The following is a 21,054-nucleotide window of genomic DNA, read 5'->3' on the forward strand; positions in this document are numbered from 1 at the left end:
TGTTTTTCTTTTGGAAATCTCTTTTTTCCCTCCCCCCTCTGCTGTGGTTCATACACACTCTCTCTCTCTTCTGCCTATAACACTGATAACCAATCCCAAGCTTGCATTTATATGGCTTTAGAGCAGGGGTGGGCAGCTGTGGTCCTTGAAAGCCACAACCCAGTTGGGTTTTCATGATTTCCACAATCAATAGGCATACAATGGAAGCAGTACATGCAAATCAACCTCATGCCTATTGATTGTGGAAATCATGAAAATCCAACTGGTTTAGAGCAAGAAGGCTAAGACCTAAAGAAAATGGGACTATGCCATGTATCACACAAGTGCTGTTAGTGCATAAAAGCTGCATTTTTATGGGTTAGCATCCAAATTAATACTGTTCATGTGCTACAAAGGCTATTTTCATGCATATATATTAACATGTAGGGAGCATTTCTATAACTTGGCACATTTATGTAGGTGCCACAGTGGTGGTGCTGAGTGCTACATCTATAATGGCATCTGGACCCGCCTAAGCCATTCTAGAATAATGTAAAGCCACTTTGGTGCACTAGACTTTGGACATAGACACTTATGCTGGGTCAATGGTTGGTGTAAGTTGGTGTACTTTGTGTTGTTTGATGCACATTACTGCTCCTTGTGACCCTGGGCAAGTCACTTAATTCCCCATTGCCCCAGGTTCATTAGATAGAGTGTGAGTCTGCCGGGACAGACAGGGAAAAGTGCTTGAGTACCTGAATGTAAACCACTTAGACTATAAGTGGTATATAAATGCATAAATAAAAAATAAAAAAAAAAGTATTTTATAAGTTGTGCGCATCACTGGCAGCATGCTCACGACATGCCCATGCTACATCCACGTGTATGCGCTATAGCACACAAGTGTTACTTTAAACTGTAGAATAGCATAGTTCACTTGCTAAATCAAGTGCCAATTAAGGCATTGCAAAAGTGTCTTATTTGTGCATCACCTATTAAGTGATTAACAGGCCTTCTAATCTGTAAGGAAGGTGAGCATCCAAGTTCACTAGATTTCGAAGGGAATATGTATGTAGTTTCCAAACTCAACCCAAAGTCTTTCCTTGGGAATGCTTCCAAATAGATCAGGTAGAATTAGACACGTATCCCCGGATTTAATATGGTGCCCAGATTTGGGTGTGCTCCTGAGATATGTGCACAATTTAATTGGCTCATGAGCTGCTGACCATCAATAATTGGATTGTTGTATGTAATAACTAATTGTTGTATGTAACCATAGGCACTACTTAAATAAATTTGAATGAAGAACACTCCAATATCCAATATAATCAAATGTAAGAAATTATCTCAAATTCATGCCGTGCTTCATTATCCAAGGTTATGACTAGTCTCACTGGTCCTCAGGGGGCCATCAGGCACTCAAACTACTCTCATTGTGCTGGGCTTTATGCTCCCACTCGTCATCGGATCCAGTTCAATAAATACTTTAATTGTTTTTTATAATTATTATTTAATAAACTTAAATATTGTAGCTTAAATCAATATGTACTAAAAGTACTTAGCTGTGCAAAAGACGCTTTTCAACAGGGGTAGAATCACAAACATGTTTCGCCCGTATAATTCAAAGGGCTTTCTCAAGGGTACCACTCCCTCCATTTTCCTACCTCTTTACACCATCCTTCTTAGACGTAATGGTCGGTTTGAATGGTGTAAAGAGGTAGGAAAATAGAGGGAGTGGTAACCTTGAGAAAGACCTTTGAATTATACGGGCAAAACATGTTGGTGATTCTACCCCTGTTGAAAAGCGTCTTTTGCACAGCTAAGTACTTTTAGTACATATTGATTTAAGCTACAATATTTAAATTTATTAAATGATAATTATCAAAAACTTTTAAAGTATTTATTGAACTGGATCTGATGACGAGTGGGAGCATAAAGCCCAGCACAATGAGAGAAGTTTGAGTGCCTGGTGGCCCACTGAGGACCAGTGAGACTAGTCATAACCTTGGACAATGAAGCACGGCATGAATGTGAGATAATTTCTTACATTTGATTATATTGAATAACTAATTGTTGACATTAATTGGCACCAGTTAGGATTTGTGTGTGTGTCTAGCAACATGCTATTATATAATGGTGGGAACCTAAATCCCATAGGGACAAGAGTGCATCAGGACTTTTCCGAAAAGTCTGCCATCCAGAGCTGGGTGTAGGAATCGGCACTAAGCGCTATTCTATAAAGCTACACACCTTTTATTGAATAGCGCTTAGTGTCGATTTTTTTCTGATGCCGTTTTTTGAGCAACCATTTATAGAATTCCCCCCCTTATAGGATATGTGCACATATTTTTACAGTACATGCCAATATTATAACAAGTCAGTTCTACATATTCTATACATAAAACAGTGCTTAACATACCTGAATGCTTTTACAATTACCTTTTAAATGGCATTTTAGCATGCATGCTAATTTTTTTTCCCCAATATGCCTCTAAAATTAAGTCCCTTTTCATTATGCTTTTTTGTTGCCGGCCGTGGCGGTATGAGCTCTAACGCTCATAGAATTCCGTGGCTGGTGATAAAAAAGCCTAACGCTGCTTTGGAAAAGTGTGTGTGTGGGGGGGAGGGGGGTGTTAGTTATCTGGCTATGGTACTTTGTGTATCTAAGCGCTTTGAAAATGAGCCCCTAAATGTCTTTGAAATCATCCTCCCTATTTGTGGAGTAATTTATTACAGAGCTTGTGTCCTTCATTCTTCACTACTATGTTCTCAGATGAAGCTTACAAGGCTTGTCTCCTCTCTTTGACATGCCCACCAGACAGACCATAAGGGAAGACTCTGAACCTTGACAATAAGTGCTATTATCAAAACAAGAGTGTTTCAAAGGTTATGTAGGCACAACTGTCTCACAAAATTGATGTGGACTGATGACACTGCACAGTTCCCCAATGTTGCAAACGAATGTTGAACTGAAATTGGCACACCATACACATAATCTAAAGAACTTTGAAATTCTTTGGCTCTGAGTGGTCTCTTGGATGATACCTTCTCTGGGGGGAACACAGTAAACGGGACCTTCTTCATCAGTGTCAAAAGAAGAGAAGGAATTCTCCGAAGCACAGCCTGTGGAAGGCGACTCAATAAAGCTGTGGTTAAAAGGAATCTCTGTGTCATGATGGGAGACTGGAAGAGAGAAAACCAAGAAAATCTGGGCTCAGTTTAAACAGTTGGCTATTGTATTTCTTTCTTTCTTTGAAAAGCTTATGACATTCAATCATAATCAGGGGTGGGCAACCATGGTTCTCAAGGGCTATAGCCCAGTCGGGTTTTCAAGATTTCTACAATGAATATGCATGTGATTGATTTTATTGTATACAAATAAATCTCATGCATATTCGTTGTGGATATCTTGAAAACCCAACTGGGTTATGGCTCTCAAAGCCCATGGCTGCACACCCTTTACTTAAGCATGGTTGTGACCTAATTTGAGGTTGAGGGCTGGTAGATTCAAAGGCAATGTTAGGAAGTTCTACTTTACGGAGAGGGTGGTGGATGCCTGGAATGCGCTCCCGAGAGAGGTGGTGGAGAGGAAAACGGTGACTGAGTTCAAAGAAGCGTGGGATGAACACAGAGGATCTAGAATCAGAAAATATTATTAAATATTGAACTAAGGCCAGTACTGGGCAGACTTGCACGGCCTTTGTCTGTATATGGCCGTTTGGGGGAGGATGGGCTGGAGAGGGCTTCAATGGCTGGGAGAGTGTAGATGGACTGGAGTAGGTTTTAACAGAAATTTTGGCAGTTGGAACCCAAGCACAGTACCGGGTAGAGCTTTGGATTCTTGCCCAGAAATAGCTAAGAAGAAAAAATTTAAATTGAATCAGGTTGGGCAGACTGGATGGACCATTTGGGTCTTTATCTACCATCATCTACTATGTTACTATGTCGGCTGTCCCACTGACATCACTTCTGGGTGCCGCACACAGGAAGTGATGTTAGAGGGAGAGCTGACGGGATCGTGAGGAGCATGTTGTTGACTGACGTGAGGAACAACTTCATCTAGAGGTACGGGGAAAGGTGAGGGTGGGGGTAGGAGCGCATAGCAGGTGGGATTGGGGAAGGAGCGGGGAGTGCGCATGCAGCATGCAGGAGCGGGTGTTGGAGATGAGGGTGGGGAAGGGGCACCACCGCCCCGGGTGCCTCTCATCCTCGCTACACCGCTGATCTGCCCAACAATTATTGCACTAAATTTATTATTGTATGCATATAAAAAGATGTTGGTCAGCAACATGGGGGTGGAGGGGGAAGACCTGGACTGTATTATACACAATGGAACCAGTATAAAATTAAACAGTGATTTGGAAATCAACTGCAGTGAAAGCAGGAAAATTATTGACTAGAGAAAGGCATCTACAAATAACTGCGTCTTAAGTAATTTTCTGAACATGCCCTTTTCACGGCAAATTCGTATTTGACCCACCAGGGCGTTCCAGAACTTAACTCCTGCACAACAAAAAGTCACTTCCTCTTTCTGTTGTGTGTAGTCAGGACCCGGCAGTGCCCATGTGTGGGAGACTCCACAGAGTATTGCTATGCTTGCCAAACATGATCTGTTACCTGCAGATGGAAGGTTTGAAGAGAGGTTGATTTGGGGTGGGGGGGGAGGGAAGGAAAGGGACTGATAGAGATGCTGCATTGTGTGTTTCGGTGAGGCATGAAGGAAGCGGGGAGGAACTAGTGTGTGATTGCACAGTTATAGCTTGCTATGACCCTGCAGTGAAGTTGATCTTGAATATCTGGAAAGCCAACTCAAGTTGATTGCAACCAGTGGTGGAACACATTGTACTTGTTTTATAAATATGAAGCAGTGGCAGCAAAGAAAAAAGTTACTCAGGGCTAAGTACTCAGTCTCTATGGAATAGATTAGACTCATACGCATCAACGCTTCCAGTTTAACTTCTGATTAAGTGCTAGACCAGGTTTGATTGTGTCATATACGAGTATTGTTATTTTGTTCTGATAAGGATTAATTTGAACTTCTGGAAAATAAAAAGTAGCCACACAAAAGAGAAATGCACATGCTCACACAGACTTTTTTCCCTTGGGCAATTTTTAACCTCACTTTGAAAATTGGTGTAAAGTCTATATACATAGTAACATAGTAGATGATGGCAGATAAAGACCCGAATGGTCTATCTAGTCTGCCCAACCTTCTTCAATCTAAAAATTTGTTTTTTGTTTTTTTTGGGGGGGGGGGTTTCTTCTTCTCCTTAGCTATTTCTGGGCAAGAATCCAAAGCTCTGGCTGGTCCTGTTCTTAGGTTCCAACTACTGAAGTCTCCGTCAAAGACTTCTATGCTCTATCAATGCATGCACTTTTCAACAACAGTTTTTCAAGAAACTACTTTTACCTGTAACCCAGGAAAGCTTGGAGCTGTCTAGTGGGATACATGGTAATGCAGAACTCAGGTTTGCTAGGACTCCTTGAACATGATGCTTCGCTCTGGATAGAGTACCACTCTTCCCATTAGTATCTCTACAAGACAACAAACAGAAATATGTATACTGTATAAACCTGAAAATAAATGGAAATCAGCCTTATTCCATGTATGGACACCCTCCAATAGACCTCTTGCATCTCTGCCTGATGCCAAAATACAATTATCCCATTAATTTCACCTGTCATGAAATGTGCATCTGTAACTAATCCTACTGATAGTGTGTTTTCATTATTTTCCACAAAATAAAATCCAGTAAAATAAATCGGAGGAAGATACAGTTTATGCCTTATTCATGCTCATGTAATGAAATACAAAGTATAAGCCATAGGCCTTTGCTCTGCGAAGTCCCAAGAATATTTTTCATCCATCAGTTCAAAACTGGAAGATTAATATCTTATTGTTCTAAAACCAAGATGTTTCAACAAAGAACTAAATGAGAACTTTGGCTTCTATCTGTTAACCACTGGATGCAAGAAGCTGACACCATCACTGTTGGCAGATCATTTGCATGTAAAATGTATGCCTATAATAATAATAATAATAATAATAATTTTATTCTTGTATACCACCACACCCCAAAAAGTTCTAGGCGGTTCACATCCATTAATTAAGATCCGTGCTGACACACGGATTTACAATATTTTGAGCAGAGTTACAGCAGTAAAGAAAGGGAGCGTGGGAGCGATAAACAGAGTTTTATCAAAAATAAAAAGCAGCAATAAAGAGAGGGAAGGAAGGTAGAGGAAAGATAGGAGAGAGAACATAAAAGGGGAGGGGGGAGCAAAGGGGGACCGGGGGAGAGTGGGAAAGGGGGTAGGTGCAGGTGGAAAGGGGTTAAAGGGCCTATTCTCGGAAAAGGTGCGTTTTGAGTAATTTTCTGAAGCTGAGGTAGGTGGGGGCCTCGAGTACCATTTGTGCTAGCCAGGGGTTCAGTTTAGCCGCCTGGTAAGCAAAGGTTTTGTCAAGGAATCTTTTGAGATGACATAATTTTAGGGAGGGGAAAACGAACAGCTGAGTTCTGCGGGATTTCTTGTTGGTGGGATTCAAAGTGAAATGCTGATTGAGGTAGTTAGGTAAAAGGCCGAGATCTGTTTTGTAGCAGAAGCAGGCGAATTTGAATAAGGCTCTGGATTCGAAAGGCAGCCAATGTAGTTGATGGTAGAAAGGAGTGATGTGGTCCCATTTGTTTAGGCCGAATATGAGGCGGACGGCAGTGTTTTGGATCAATTTTAGCCTCCTGGTGGTTTTCTTCGTGGCGTTCAAGTAAACGATATTGCAATAGTCCAGTACACTGAGAACGGAGGACTGTACCAGTAGTCGGAATGAGTTGTCGTCAAAGTATTTTTTTATGGTGCGCAGTTTCCAGAGTATCGAGAAACATTTCTTGACAGTAAGATCTGTGTGATTTTCAAGAGAAAGATGTTTGTCTAGAGTGACTCCCAGGATTTTTACTGTTTGTTCGAGGGGGAAAACTAGTCCTTTCACTTGGATTGAGGTGTCTTTGATTTTGTCATTGGGTGTAGCTAGGAAGAATTTTGTTTTGTCTGGGTTTAGTTTTAGTCTGTAGGAGCGCATCCAGAGCTCTATCTGGTTAAGAATGCTTGTAATGTAAGTGAGTAGGTCTGGAGAGAAACTGGTAAGTGGGATGGCTATTGTGATGTCATCTGCATAGATGAAGAATTTGAGCTTGAGATTATGAAGGAGGTTGCCTAGGGAGGCGAGGTAGATGTTAAATAGGATGGGGGACAGGGGGGAGCCCTGCGGGACACCGCAGGAGTTATCCCAGCTATATTAGGATGAGTCATTTTTGAATACCCTGTAGGATCTGTTTCGAAGGAACCCGTGAAACCAGTTGAGGACCTGGTCTGAGATGCCAATGTGTGTCAGGCATTCTAGGAGGATGTTGTGGTCGACTAGGTCAAACGCACTGCTTAGGTCGAATTGAAGGATTAAGGCGCTGGAGCCCTGGCTGAAGAGTGTGTGCAAGTGGTCAAGTAAGGCTACTATAATGGTTTCGGTGCTGTGGTTTGCGCGAAAGCCCGATTGATTGTCACTAAGTATGTTGAATTTGTCCAGATATGCTGTAAGTTCATCTTTTACCACCCCTTCTGCTATTTTGGTAAATAGAGGGATGCTAGCGATTGGTCTGTAGTTAGATGGGACGTTTGTATTTATTGAAGAACTAGAAGACTCCTGAGAAAGGCGCATACCGAAACTTAACCAAGTTGAGTTCAGCTGAGATCCATTAGGAAGGAGATATAGACCTGCTGAGTCAAAGGAGCTGGACTCAGGCAAGGAGGAGTATTTCTGCCCCAGACTGGAATCATTCAGGGAGGTCCTGAGGAGGAGACTTCCATTAGCGAATCCTTCCCTAGTTGTGGGTTGAAGAGAGCCCTGGGAAGTAGGGGGATTCTTGTGAGACTGTGAAAGAGCAAGAACCCTTCCCTAGCTGTGGGCTGAGGAAAAGCCCTAGGAAGTCAAGAAATCTGGCAAGGACTGTTAGAAGAGCTGACAGTGTGAGACCTTTGGTACATGGTTAGCTAAGGTTATACTGAGGATTGTGAACTATGTGTGGGTCTGGCCGGGCCAGCCCTTGAACTTTGCTTAAGAAAAATTGTTTATCCTTGAACTGAGAAAGTGTTTTTGCCTTACCAGAGCCTGTGAAATAACAGACTCAGGTCTGTACTTAATAAAAAAAACTATTATACTTGCAAGAGCATCCAGGCTGTTTATGTGAGTGGGCACAGGGTCCAGGAAAACTTAGACTAGACTCTGCCACAAAGATGTTGCTGTCTGAGGAGGTGAGAGAAGGCCCACAGACTATCTAATGTCAGTCTGCCTTAATCTTTGAGGAAGAGTTGCAAATTTTCAGGACTAGGGTGGGGGGTGAAGGTAGGAGAAATCCCTGGATCCACGGATAGTGGGAGCAGAGATTTAAAAGAAAACCCCTCCAGAATGACAGCAGAAGCAGCCAAAGAGGTCCCCACAGGCCACAATTGTCCCTTAGGCCTTGCATTGAAGACCACTGGGCTATTTAGTGCTGCCCTAGCCAGGCTCTGGCACTGAATACCTGGGTCTCTGGCAATGCCTGGATGTTATTGTAGGCACCAATGCTCCCTTTAAGGATTGACTGGGTACGTGCAGATTTTTTCTCATGTGAGCAGCAAGTTCTAAAACCCCCAAATTTTTACAGATTTGCAAGTATTTTTGTGAGCGACCATGTAAAATCTGTGAGTGATGCTCCTAGAATGTATGAGCGATTGCTCATGCACTTCCCTTAGAGCAGGGGTAGGGAACTCCGGTCCTTGAGAGCCGTATTCCAGTTGGGTTTTCAGGATTTCCCCAATGAATATGCATGAGATCTATTTGCATGCACTGCTTTCAATGCATATTCATTGGGGAAATCCTGAAAACCCGACTGGAATACGGCTCTCGAGGACTGGAGTTCCCTACCCCTGCCTTAGAGGGAACCTAGGTGGGCACAGTTGTTAGTCAGTGCTGTACTCACATAGCTAACCAGGAAGAGTTAACATTGCCTTCTGTGCAGTTGTACATGCCCAATTAGCTATGAATGCACTCGCACTGAATACTGTCGGTGCTCACATAACACTTAGCTTCTCCCCCCCTCTCTGCCCCTGGACCACCCCAGTATTGTTGTTAGGTGCTATCAACTCGTATTCAAATCCTAGCGACTTGATGAAAATCATCAAGTTTTCGTAGCAGAATACAGAAGTAGATTGCTGGGCCTTCTGCACAGTATAAATTTGATGTTGTTGCCGTTGTTGCATCAAACGCGATCCTCCGCCTCCAACACTGCCCATCTGCTGCTGCTGCCCAGATGGGTGGTACATCATTAGTATGACATCTCCACTGAAATCTGTCCAACATGGGAGGCCCTGCTGGTAATGAAACTACCGATGACATAGCGTTCAGCTTCACAGATGCGCGCAAGCCCCAATGGCATGACAAGCCCATGTACCATGACTGGAGACCCCAGTATTAAGAACTAGTAAACGACACCCAGATTTGGGTGCTGAAAAAAGAGCACAGATCGCTATTCTATAAACGGCACTCCAAGTTTATAGCACCATTTGTAGCATAGCGCTTAGTGCCAGGATCCATGCCCAACTGCGGGAGCAAGGATTACACCAACTGAAACCGGGTGTAGATCTTTGTGCCTAAGATCCCCCCTGATTCTGTAGTACTGTGTGCGTCTTAAGTGAATGCCCTTGAGCGACAAGTTCTGAGTTCTAAAAAATTTTTTTCATGTGAGCAACAGGTTCTACAAACCAACAATGTTTTCAGATTTTCAAGTATTTTTGTGAGTGACCATGTTAAATCTATGAGCTACGCTCGTAGAATGTATGAGCAATTGCTCATGTGCTCAGCTTAGAGTGCACATAGATCCCATGTAGTGTTATAGAAACATTTACTGGTAGCAGCAACACTAGGAGATACCATGGAGAAGGTAGGCTTTCCCAATCTATGGCATTTGCCTTGGTAAAAATTTGGAATGACCTCCCCTCAGAAATTAGACTCGACTCCTCTCCTCTCTGACATGTTTTAGAAAAACTTTGAAGACGTATCTGTTCAAGAAATTTTTAACTGACAAATAAGGGTTTGTAATAGATGAATCTTCTATCCAATTACTGTTTTCCTATGCTCTTTGGGCTAATGTTGTTAACTGGATCAAGTCCCTTTTGGGAATGACACGGTATATAGGACCAAAGACTGGATTGGAGAATGGGGAGAACACAGGGAAAGGAAGGAGCTGGAAGAAGGTGAAATTTTGAGGAAGATGCCTGAAAGCAGTGAGCAAAGGGATAAAGTTTTCTAAATTCCTGGAGAAAAGAGAAGGGGAGAGCAAAGGCATAATAAAGAAAAGATGCAAAACATAAAGTAAAACAGATCCAACAAAAAGAACAAAAAAAAAAGTGAAACAAAAACAATTTTCCCTGGCTCCTTGGCTGACTTAAGTTTTCAAAATATTTTTCCAACCCTGATCATTAGACTTCTGGGAACATATGAGATTTCTCTCTGGCAGTGCTAAATCTTGTTTGTTATCTTTTTGAAGATTAGATGTGGGGTTGTTTTTTTGGTTTTTTTTATATGTTGTACCTTGTCTCTGAGCATTTGGAAAGAGAGTTATGTGATAAATAAAATAAAGACAACACTAAAAAAGGAAAAATACTCTCTTCAAAAATGCAAAATGTCACCCAGAAAAGAGAGAAAATGAATGTATAATGGTGTTCTAAAGATAGACAAGGATCAGTGGATCTCAAACACCCAACCCTCACCCTCCAATGAGAGGCTTACTGGGGTATGATTTTCATCATTGGTCCAAGAAACCTTGTTAAAATTTTTAATTCATTTATTTTATTATTGTTATCAATTTCATTAATTAATAGCAAAAAATCATGTGTTCATCACCAAGTGAATTTATCACCCAAAATTTAAAACTGTATCCACATATCTATAAAAGTCCAAAGAAAGGACTTAGCTCGTATTGATGTGGGACAAAAAAGCCCAAATAGATCCTTGATGGGCTTTGTTGTCCCACATCGATATGAGCCATTCATTGGAGGGTGAGGGTTGGGTGTTTGAGGTCCACTGATCCTTGTCTATCTTTAGAACACCATTATGCAATAAATAAAACAAGTCTTTTGCAGTGCTGTGAAATCCAGTCAGGATTCATATTTCTGCACATGCATTCTTCCTGGAACATCTGTGCTCCCCTCCCTGCAGGAATGCTTTTTGTGCCTGTGTAGAGGTTACCGGTACCTGTCTTTTATATCTACTTGATGTGTTCCACAGCAGCAGCAACATGTGATACAAAGCAGCAGTCCAAGGAGAGGAATGAGGATTCCTGCGATCAGAGCTCCTTGCTGCTCCCATCCTAATGAAGAAACATCAGAAAAAAAAGCACGATGATAAGCTTGAGCTGATACTCAGATGCACAACATAACTCTTTATTAGATAGTATATTAAAACGTGTTAGCAGATCTAATCTAGTATATCTGAGTCGCGCTATGCTTAAACAGGTTCAAGGCGACTTACAATGTAAGGAATTATAGCAGTTTGGGGAGGGAGAATGGAGTAATGGGGAGGTTCTATGACTGCACTTGCACAACATTTGGATTGATTGGCATTTAGTGACATTAGGTATTTCAAGTTAGTTGTCTATGGTGTATATGCTTTGAAAGAAGAGTTTTTAGGGGTTTTTGCAGAATTTGTTGTAGAATGTTTCCATCCTAATGTCAGTCGGGAGGTTGTTCCAGGTCTTGGAATCTAGGTAAGTGAAGAACAAGTCGAATGTGCGTTTGTATTTAACTCCAGATCCTGAGTATGATTTCCCAATCTAATGAATCACTGTTCATTAGCACTGTTCTACTGTATTATGTAATTAGATTGTATTTTGAGATTAATTTTAACCTGCTTCTTTTCTGTCCTGCTCAGTTGGAGCCAAGTTGAGCGTGCTCAATGGGTTTCTTAGGCAATTTACAATTATGGGCCCTGGCTTTGGCCATCTGAATGTCACTCCCATCCAGGTAGCATCTCCAGCCCAGGACTATACTGAGCTGAAACTGTGCTCTGCATGACATGCCCCCTGGTACCCCTACTCCACCCACTGCACCATGGCCAAGCATAGGAGACAGTTTTGCCTCTTCTATAGCTGAACTGCTTGCCCAGCACTTGGTAGGGTCTAGCCCCTGCCTCCTATGGAGTGGAGGAGTAGATGGTACTATACAGCACATACCATCAGAATCACCAGATCAGCCCCCATGTAATTGGGCATTTAGATCAGTGGTAATTTTCTGGTACCTTTCACTCCAATTGCAATGGGAGATGGAAGCAGTTTTGAGTCAACAACTTAGTAAAACCAGATGGAAACTCACCACTGTTCTAGATAGAGCAAAAAAATAAGCTCCATTTATCATGATATCCCACATACCATGAACCACTCACATGTCGGCAAATATGTATGCAAATGATGCCATGTGCTGGTATAGGTAGTGCAACTGGGTACTGTTTTTTCCTAACCATTTATTTATTTAATTTTGTTCATGCCACTTTTCTATATAAGTTGACTCTAGGCAGTGTACAATCTTTATAGAAATAAATAAATCCAGAATGACATAGCACATTATTCAGCAACCATAAAACATACGTCTATGGTTTGGTGCTAAATGTAGATAAAATGATAGCCTGTTGGATTACAGGTCAGGAAGATCAACCAACGCTGGTGCCATCCTTTGAGGACAACCTATCCTGATTGTTTCTAGTTTTCGTTATCTAGGGGATTATTATTGACTATAAATTATCTTTCTCTGAACAAGTTTCCTCTGTACCCCTCCCCCTCTTTTTCATCAAGCTGAGCTAGAGGTTTTTAGTGCCAGCCAGCGAGGTTAAGTGCTCCAATGCTCATTTTTTACATATGCAGCAAACAGGGTTAGTTTAACCACTGGGCAGTCACACTGGGCAGAAGATTCTTGATGAGAGTGTGGGGTGTCAAAGTCCCTCCTCGAGGGCCGCAATCCAGTCAGGTTTTCAGGATTTCCCCAATGAATATGCAAGAGTTCTATTTGCAAGCACTGCTTTCATTTTATGTTAATAGATCTCATGCATATTCATGGGGGAAATCCTGAAAACCCGACCGGATTGCGGCCCTCGAGGAGGGACTTTGACACCCCTGGTGTAGGGGGAAACAGCAAAGCAAAACAATAGGTAGCAACAACACCAAGTTGAGAATCATCATAAGAACATAAGCAGTGCCTCTGCTGGGTCAGACCAGGGGTTCATCCTGCCCAGCAGTCCGCTCATGCGGCGGCCCATCAGGTCCAGGACCTGTATAATGATCTCTATCTATACCCATCAGCCCATACGTTTTCAATCAGGGAGGGTGGGCAATTTCAGGGCGGTAGTCATGGATGGGTCTGAGCTGGCCTGGACCCATCCACTTGCCTCAGGCCCACCCAGCAACTGGACATACCTTTTTGTAGCTGGTGGGGTTCCCAGAGCCTCACCAGCTGTAGAATTCTGGAGCCAGCTCTGATCCTCTAAACCAGTGGTTCTCAACCCTGTCCTGGAGGACCACCAGGCCAATCGGGTTTTCAGGCTAGCCCTAATGAATATGCATGGAGCAGATTTGCATGCCTCTCACTTCCATTATATGCAAATCTCTTTCATGCATATTCATTAGGGCTAGCCTGAAAACCCGATTGGCCTGGTGGTCCTCCAGGACAGGGTTGGGAACCATTGCTCTAAACTGCAACTGTCAGCAGCACAAAGGGCTGCCACTGATGCTGGTGCCACTCCCATGCTCTGTCCCGCACATGCTCAGTTCATGTGCAGAACATAACATGCGTGTAGTGCCAGCATTAGCAGTTTGAACTGCAGTCAGCCATAGTTAAGGGAATTGGGGCTGCCTCTGTCTTTCTACAGCTGGTGGAGCTTGGGGTTCCCCACCAGTTAAGGTACATAAGAACTATGAATAGCCTTACTGGGTCAGACCAATGGTCCATCAAGCCCAGTAACCCATTCTCACGGTGGCCAATCCAGGTCCCTAGTACCTGGCCAAAACACAAGGAGTAGCACTATTCCATGCTACTGATCCAGGGCAAGCAGTGGCTATAGACTTTTCCTCCAGGAACTTGTCCAAACCTTTCTTAAAATCAGCTACGCTATCCGCTCTTACCGCAACCTCTGGCAATGCATTCCAGAACTTAACTCTTCTCTGAGTGAAAAAAAATTTCCTCTTATTGGTTTTAAAAGTATTTCCTTGTAACTTCATTAAGTGTCCCCTAGTCTTTGTAATTTTTGACGGAGTGAAAAATCGATCCGCTTGTACCCATTCTACTCCACTCAGGATTTTGTAGACTTCAATCATAGGTAATTTTGGAAAGTGTACTTGTGGAGCATAATTTTAGAAAACAGCATCTCGCTCAGGGGCTTAGCTACCATTGAGTGAACCCAGTCAAATATCCAGGGCTGCATGAAGCTGACCCCCACCTTCTGTGCATCGAGATCTAGCACCTCCGCCCACTTATCTACCCACCAGGTCCTTCACAGCTACAGCATCAGAGCATCAGAAACAGTGCTAAAGGCTCCCTCTCTGACTGGCCGGACTTTTCCTCTGCTGCATCCCACCGCACGGATGCAACTTCCTGTGTGGCAGAGGACAGGTCCTACCAGCCAGAGAGGTAGCCTTTAGCATTATAAAAGTGGAGGATCCTGTGGGTAGGTAAGTGTGGGGAGTTCTGGATCCAGGGGGGGGGGAGCACGCTTATACAGCCCCACTAATTGCAGTATTGCATTCCATGTTTAAATCAAGAAAACACACTAAGCAAAAAAACAAACCAATAACAGCACACTAAGTAAAGAAAACAGCCCCCTACGAGTGGGTTATTTAAATATATTTCATTCCTTACCCCCTTTACAGGCTCCAGAGACAGGGTGGCACGAGCCCTCTGGACAAGCACAGGGAGAAGTGCAGTTCAGCCCAAAGACTCCCTCTGGGCAGGTGTCATTACAGCTGAGGGAATAACAAAGGATCCTGGCATTTAAATCCACCAAAGATCATTAGACTTTTTTTTTTTTGTATTTAAATTTCTTTATTGAATTAACAAAACAGTACAATGTAAAGTGAGCCACCCATGTTTGTCCTTCACAGTATAGGTACACAGTATAGGCACACAGTTCCCCCCCAACCCCTCCCAACCCATCCACCCCCACACAAGGTCTACATACTCAACAAATAACCACGGTCTCTATGAGGCAAATTATCCCATACAGGAGACCAGGTTTGAATAAATCGCCGCCATGCTCTCTTAACATCTAGCCGCTCCATGTGGAGCAAAGCATACACTGCATTTATCCACTCCGTCACCGAGGGGGCCTCAGGCAGCCTCCAGTTTCTTAAAATACATTTGCGTACCAAAAGAGACACTCGCTCAAATAAACGATTATTGGCACTTACGCGTGCCCAAAGAGTAAACTTTTTTTAAAACTGTTTTTTTCATACAAACAGAAGACATTGATAATACAAGCAGGTTGCACCTACAGTAAACATTTTTCTGACTTTAAAAGTTAGCACAGAAATGAAATATAGGTACCGGTAGGAGTATTTTTTTTTCCTTTTAGGACAAGAAGGTTTCATATTTGCAACTACCAGAATGATCTTACCTGGCTCTCCAGTAGCCTGGCTCACACACACATGCTCCAGTCACTTGATCACAGCTGCCATGCACACAATCTGGGCAAGGGGACAGGCACCAATCTCCAAACTTTCCAGGGGGACAGGGAGAATCACATCTGCAGAGGAGGGAAAAGGGGCAGCTAAGCAGTGCGAGGAGCCACAGGAGCCTCTGTCTGACAGCCATTATCATTGCTGTTATTTTGACATATGAAGGGGCTAGTCCAGATGTTTCCTCCTGCCTTGAGTTTCAAGTTCAGTGGGATCTGGTTGATGCTATTGGACAATGCAGAAGAACCCACCTGATTTATACATTTCTAGTGTGCAGCTGTACCGAATAGCACCTTTTACTATTCCTCCAAATATGAATAATGAAAAATATTATTTGGTTGAATACAAATAATGGGCTTTGAACTTTAACTTAACAATAAAAGTAGCAACGTGAAATCGGAGATCAGGTGTTTATTTCAGTAGCTATTAATACCATATCATCCAAGCAGAACCTTAAGATCTATTGAGCAAAATTTATTGACCATTCCTTCCTTGAAGATTATTAATACCAGACGGCAGTTTATCTTTTCGGTAATCACTCCACAGACTTGGAACGCTCTTCCAATTTATTTAAGAATGGAGCAGGATTTAGGAAAATTTAAAAGTAATCTAAAAACATTTCTTTTTAACGATGCTTTTAATATTTAATTCAATAATTTTAAGGCCAGTGATTTTATTATTCTATGTGATTTTATTATTCTATTTTATTATTATTTTATTTCCCTATTGTGTTTTTCCTTTGTTTTGCTTTTCTTTAATCAATTGTATTTCAAAACCCTATCTTACCTTATGTAATAAGAACATGTATTAATTAATTACCCGATGTTATTATTTAAGTTTGTATTGTTTGTCTCTCTTTGAACGTATTTTAAAATGTTCATCGCTTAGAATTTTGATTAAGCGATTAATCAAGAGAAATAATAAACTTGAAACTTGAAAGCAGAGCCCAGGATTATTCATATTCAAATTTAAATTAACTATTAGGCCGAATACAAATGATGTCTTTGGGACTGAATCGAATCCCTAATATATAGAGATATGCTCCACTTGATCTTAGCCAAAGGGCTGGTAAATGCACTGGGCTTGGACTTTGGTACATTTACCATGGTAGAATTGCTACTGCGGCTTTGTAAAAGGGGCCTGTAATGAAATGTATCATCAAACATCAACAGACACTTGTAAAAAAAAAAAAAAAAAAGGCCTACTTTTGGGCACCAGACTTTTGCCTGCTGAAACCTGATGTAAATGCTGGCACTCAGGTTAATAAAATTAACAATCCGTCAGTGAGGCTCTGAAGAATTATTCAAATTTTGATCTGTACATATATCTGCTGTTACAAATACACTATAATAGGGATCTTCAAATGACCTTTAGCGTATATAACTCAAAATGGCTATATTCTTCATTGACTCACAACTCACAAACAATGGCAGAACTGAAGCAATAAATACACTATAAACTACACAATAACCTCTAGATATTTACATTGAAGATTGAAATTGTGCCATGTTACCCCCAATAACCACATTAAGGAGGAAAAAAGGCCTCAGAAGTTGCGGGGAAACCTTGCTGCGGCTATGCAGTGAACAGCTGTCAATTTACTAGCTCTCCTGCACACTTCTATCATAGGCCAGAAAAACCTCCTACTTTTTATCTTTATCTGCACATGTGCTATTAAACAGATAAATTAACAAAGAAATGATTATCTGGATTGTAGTTCTTGTTTCTTAAACACATCAGACAATCATTTAGCCTGTCAGCAATGCTAATGATTACAAGCATTGTGACTCTGAAGACGGCAAACTATATGCAATAGGCTTTTGGATCTGAGGAGGTCCAGAGGAGGGCGACGAAAATGATAGGAGGCTTGCGCCAGAAGACGTATGAGGAGAGACTGGAAGCCCTGAATATGTATACCCTAGAGGAAAGGAGAGACAGGGGAGATATGATTCAGACGTTCAAATACTTAAAGGGTATTAACGTAGAACAAAATCTTTTCCAGAGAAAGGAAAATGGTAAAACCAGAGGACATAATTTGAGGTTGAGGGGTGGTAGATTCAGGGGCAATGTTAGGAAATTCTACTTTACGGAGAGGGTGGTGGATGCCTGGAATGCGCTCCCGAGAGAGGTGGTGGAGAGTAAAACTGTGACTGAGTTCAAAGAAGCGTGGGATGAACACAGAAGATTTAGAATCAGAAAATAATATTAAAGATTGAACTAGGCCAGTTACTGGGCAGACTTGTACGGTCTGTGTCTGTGCATGGCCGTTTGGAGGAGGATGGGCAGGGGAGGGCTTCAATGGCTGGGAGGGTGTAGATGGGCTGGAGTAAGTCTTAACAGAGATTTCGGCAGTTGGAACCCAAGCACAGTACCGGGTAAAGCTTTGGATTCTCGCCCAGAAATAGCTAAGAAGAAAAAAAATAAAAAAATTTTTTAATTGAATCAGGTTGGGCAGACTGGATGGACCATTCGGGTCTTTATCTGCCGTCATCTACTATGTTACTATGTATGTTATATGTTACTATGTTACTATGAAATCACCTTTGCTCTGATGTGTATAAGAAACAAGAACTTCAATCCAGATAAGCATTTATTTGTTAATTTACCTGTTTAATAGCACGTATGCAGTTAAAGATAAAAAGTAGGATTTTTTTTGGCCTATGATAGAAGTTTGCAAGAGAGCTCGTCCATTGACAGCTCTTCCCTGCATAGCCATGGCGAGGCTTCCCCGCAGCTTCTGAGGCCTTTTTTTTCCTCCTTAATGTGATTATTGGTGATAACATGGCATAATTTCAATCATCAATGTAAATAACTTGAGGTTATGGAACGCGCTTCCGGAGGCTGTGATAGGCCGGAGCACATTACAAGGCTTCAAAGAAGGTTTGGATAGGTTCCTAGAGGATAAAGGAATTGAGGGGTACAGATAGGAGTAGAGGAAGGTTATAGGGATAGTCTGGGACCACTGCTCAGGCAATGGGCCTGATGGGCCACCGCGGGAGCGGACCGCTGGGCGAGATGGACCTCTGGTCTGCCTCAGCGGAGGCAACTTCTTATGTTCTTATGTTCTTATTGTGTAGTTGTTAGTATATTCTTCATTGATCCATCAGTATTGTGACAAAACTTTCTCGGTGCTGCATATATTTAATCTTATTTCACTCAAAGTTGATGTGTAAGATTTTAAAACTTAGGCACACTGACCCTATTACTACGTGTGCAAACTTTTGAGATACACGCTATGGGAGTTAGGTGCCTTATAGAAAGTGCACGGACAAATATTATTGAGGGCCAAATTCTGTAACCGGCGCCTAATGTTAAGCACCTGTTTCGGAGCCGCCCAACTAGATAGGCACCTATCGAAATCGATTAACAAGATCAATTAAGCTTTTTAAAATCAGCAATAATTGAAACATAGGCGCCTATCAAGAAAGAGCGATGCTGCAATAAGGCGCCTTTAAAAATTTAGGCGGCCTTCAAAAAAATAAGCGCTATGCACGTTAGGCGTGGGCGTGGCCACCTGTTGGGCGCCTTGTTGCAGAATCGCTGCTCTTGAGCGCTCAGCTAGGCGCCTAACTTTTTAGTTGTGCCTAGAGCTGGCCTATTAATTGGGCGCCTCCAAAATAGGCGCCGCTCAGCGTGACTCATGAAACAGCACCCAGTTTTACTTGAATCGCGCTGAACAGTGTCTAATTCGGCGCCTAACGTTTGGGCGCTTCTTATAGAATTTGCCCTTGAGTGCCAAATAGCATCAGTAATTGGTTGTTAGCGCCCAATTACTGATGTCATTGAGCTTGTTAAGCCATGAATTTGCACGTGCATCTTGGGCGCATGCATAAATTTGGGTGCGCAAATCTGGGCTCCGTATATAGAATGAAGCCAAAAAGAGGAAAGATGAGTCCTATGTTGGAAAAAAAAAAGCACAAATATATTAGGCAGTAATGCTGTACTTTTCTAAGGTTATTATGCAATATCAGAAAGCACAAAACACCTTAGATGTCTCCAGTTCTATCCCACTTGAAGACCTCAGCGGTGCAACCTGCGTGTTGATTTCATTCACAGTTTCGTTAGCACCATAAGAACATAAGAACATAAGCAGTGCCTCCGCCGGGTCAGACCATAGGTCCATCCTGCCCAGCAGTCCGCTCCCGCGGCGGCCCAAACAGGTCACGACCTGTCTGAATCACTAGAAGGGGCCCCCTTGTCACCTTGGTTTCCCATTGAGTCCTATCTTCCCATCGAAGTCCTAACCCTCCGGTCTTGCACATGCACGACCTGGTTGGGTTTCTATACTTATTTCCTGGTTAGCTTTCTATACCTGTGTTACATCCCAGCACCTCTCTCAGTATCCCACGATCCCTTTATCCCTCAGGAATCCGTCCCTCAGCGGTGCAACCTGCATGTAGATTTCATTCACAGTTTCGTTAGCACCAGAGTCTTCATCGGTCTATTTTTTATATATAGTTTTGATTAAGAATGAAGAACCCCTGCTAAGCTTCATGAAAGAGATGAGTATTAGATACAAACAAATATAGAGTTATAGATGAAATAATAAAGTATTTATATTAAAATCAAAACTATATATATTATTTCATCTATAACTCTATATTTGTTTGTATCTAATACTCATCTCTTTCATTAAGCTTAGCAGGGGTTCTTCATTCTTAATCAAAACTATATATAAAAAATAGACCGATGAAGACTCTGGCGCTAACGAAACTGTGAATGAAATCAACACGCAGGTTGCACCGCTGAGGTCTTCAAGTGGGATAGAACTGGAGACATCTAAGGTGTTTTGTGCTTTCTGATATTGGAAAAAAAAAAAAGGACAGTAGGGATGCAAAGATGAAAAAAAACAACCCTTCTCTTTACAATGATAATCAAGCACCAACTTTTTTTTTTTAAATTAACTTTACACCAGAAAAACTGCCTGCTTCAGGGGGTCAAAGGTGAATGTATACGGTGCAGCTATAAAAAGCATCCAATAGTCTCCTTATGACAGCATCGAGGATACCCGCATTTAAAGCTTAAATTTGGCATTAAGAAAATTTGTGGCTAATAGATGGGGGCAGTTTATACTAGAGAATGACACAGGGGCAAATTTTTCCCCACCCTGCAGGAACTCAATTTTCCTGTCCCGTCCCTGTGAGTTTTGTCACTGTCCCTGTCCCATTCCTGTAAGCTCTGCCTTAACCACACAACACTTATGATTTTAAAGTTTTTGAGGCTTGTGCAAATAAGGACGGAGCTTGCAGGAATAGGGCAGGGACAGGACTTGACGGGACGGGAAAACGAGTTCCCTCAGGAATGGGGGAAAATTTGTCCCCATGTCATTTTC

The 21,054-nt window shown here is 42.2% G+C and overlaps 1 protein-coding gene across 1 annotated transcript in view; it reads right to left on the reverse strand.

Annotated features, from left to right (window-relative positions):
* The window catches only part of SCARF1 (scavenger receptor class F member 1), a 42,601-nt gene that overhangs the window by 3,562 nt on the left and 17,985 nt on the right, over positions 1-21,054 (reverse strand). The window contains exons 6-10 of the mRNA XM_033922914.1: positions 15,662-15,790; positions 14,908-15,011; positions 11,261-11,375; positions 5,390-5,514; positions 3,025-3,162 (exon numbers count right to left, since the gene is read on the reverse strand). Of these exons, the coding sequence (XP_033778805.1) occupies positions 3,025-3,162; positions 5,390-5,514; positions 11,261-11,375; positions 14,908-15,011; positions 15,662-15,790 (611 nt within the window). The remainder of the gene's footprint in view (positions 1-3,024; positions 3,163-5,389; positions 5,515-11,260; positions 11,376-14,907; positions 15,012-15,661; positions 15,791-21,054) is intronic.

The sequence above is a fragment of the Geotrypetes seraphini genome, chromosome 15 (genome assembly GCF_902459505.1).
Source record: "Geotrypetes seraphini chromosome 15, aGeoSer1.1, whole genome shotgun sequence".
In the NCBI taxonomy this organism is placed as follows: domain Eukaryota; kingdom Metazoa; phylum Chordata; class Amphibia; order Gymnophiona; family Dermophiidae; genus Geotrypetes; species Geotrypetes seraphini.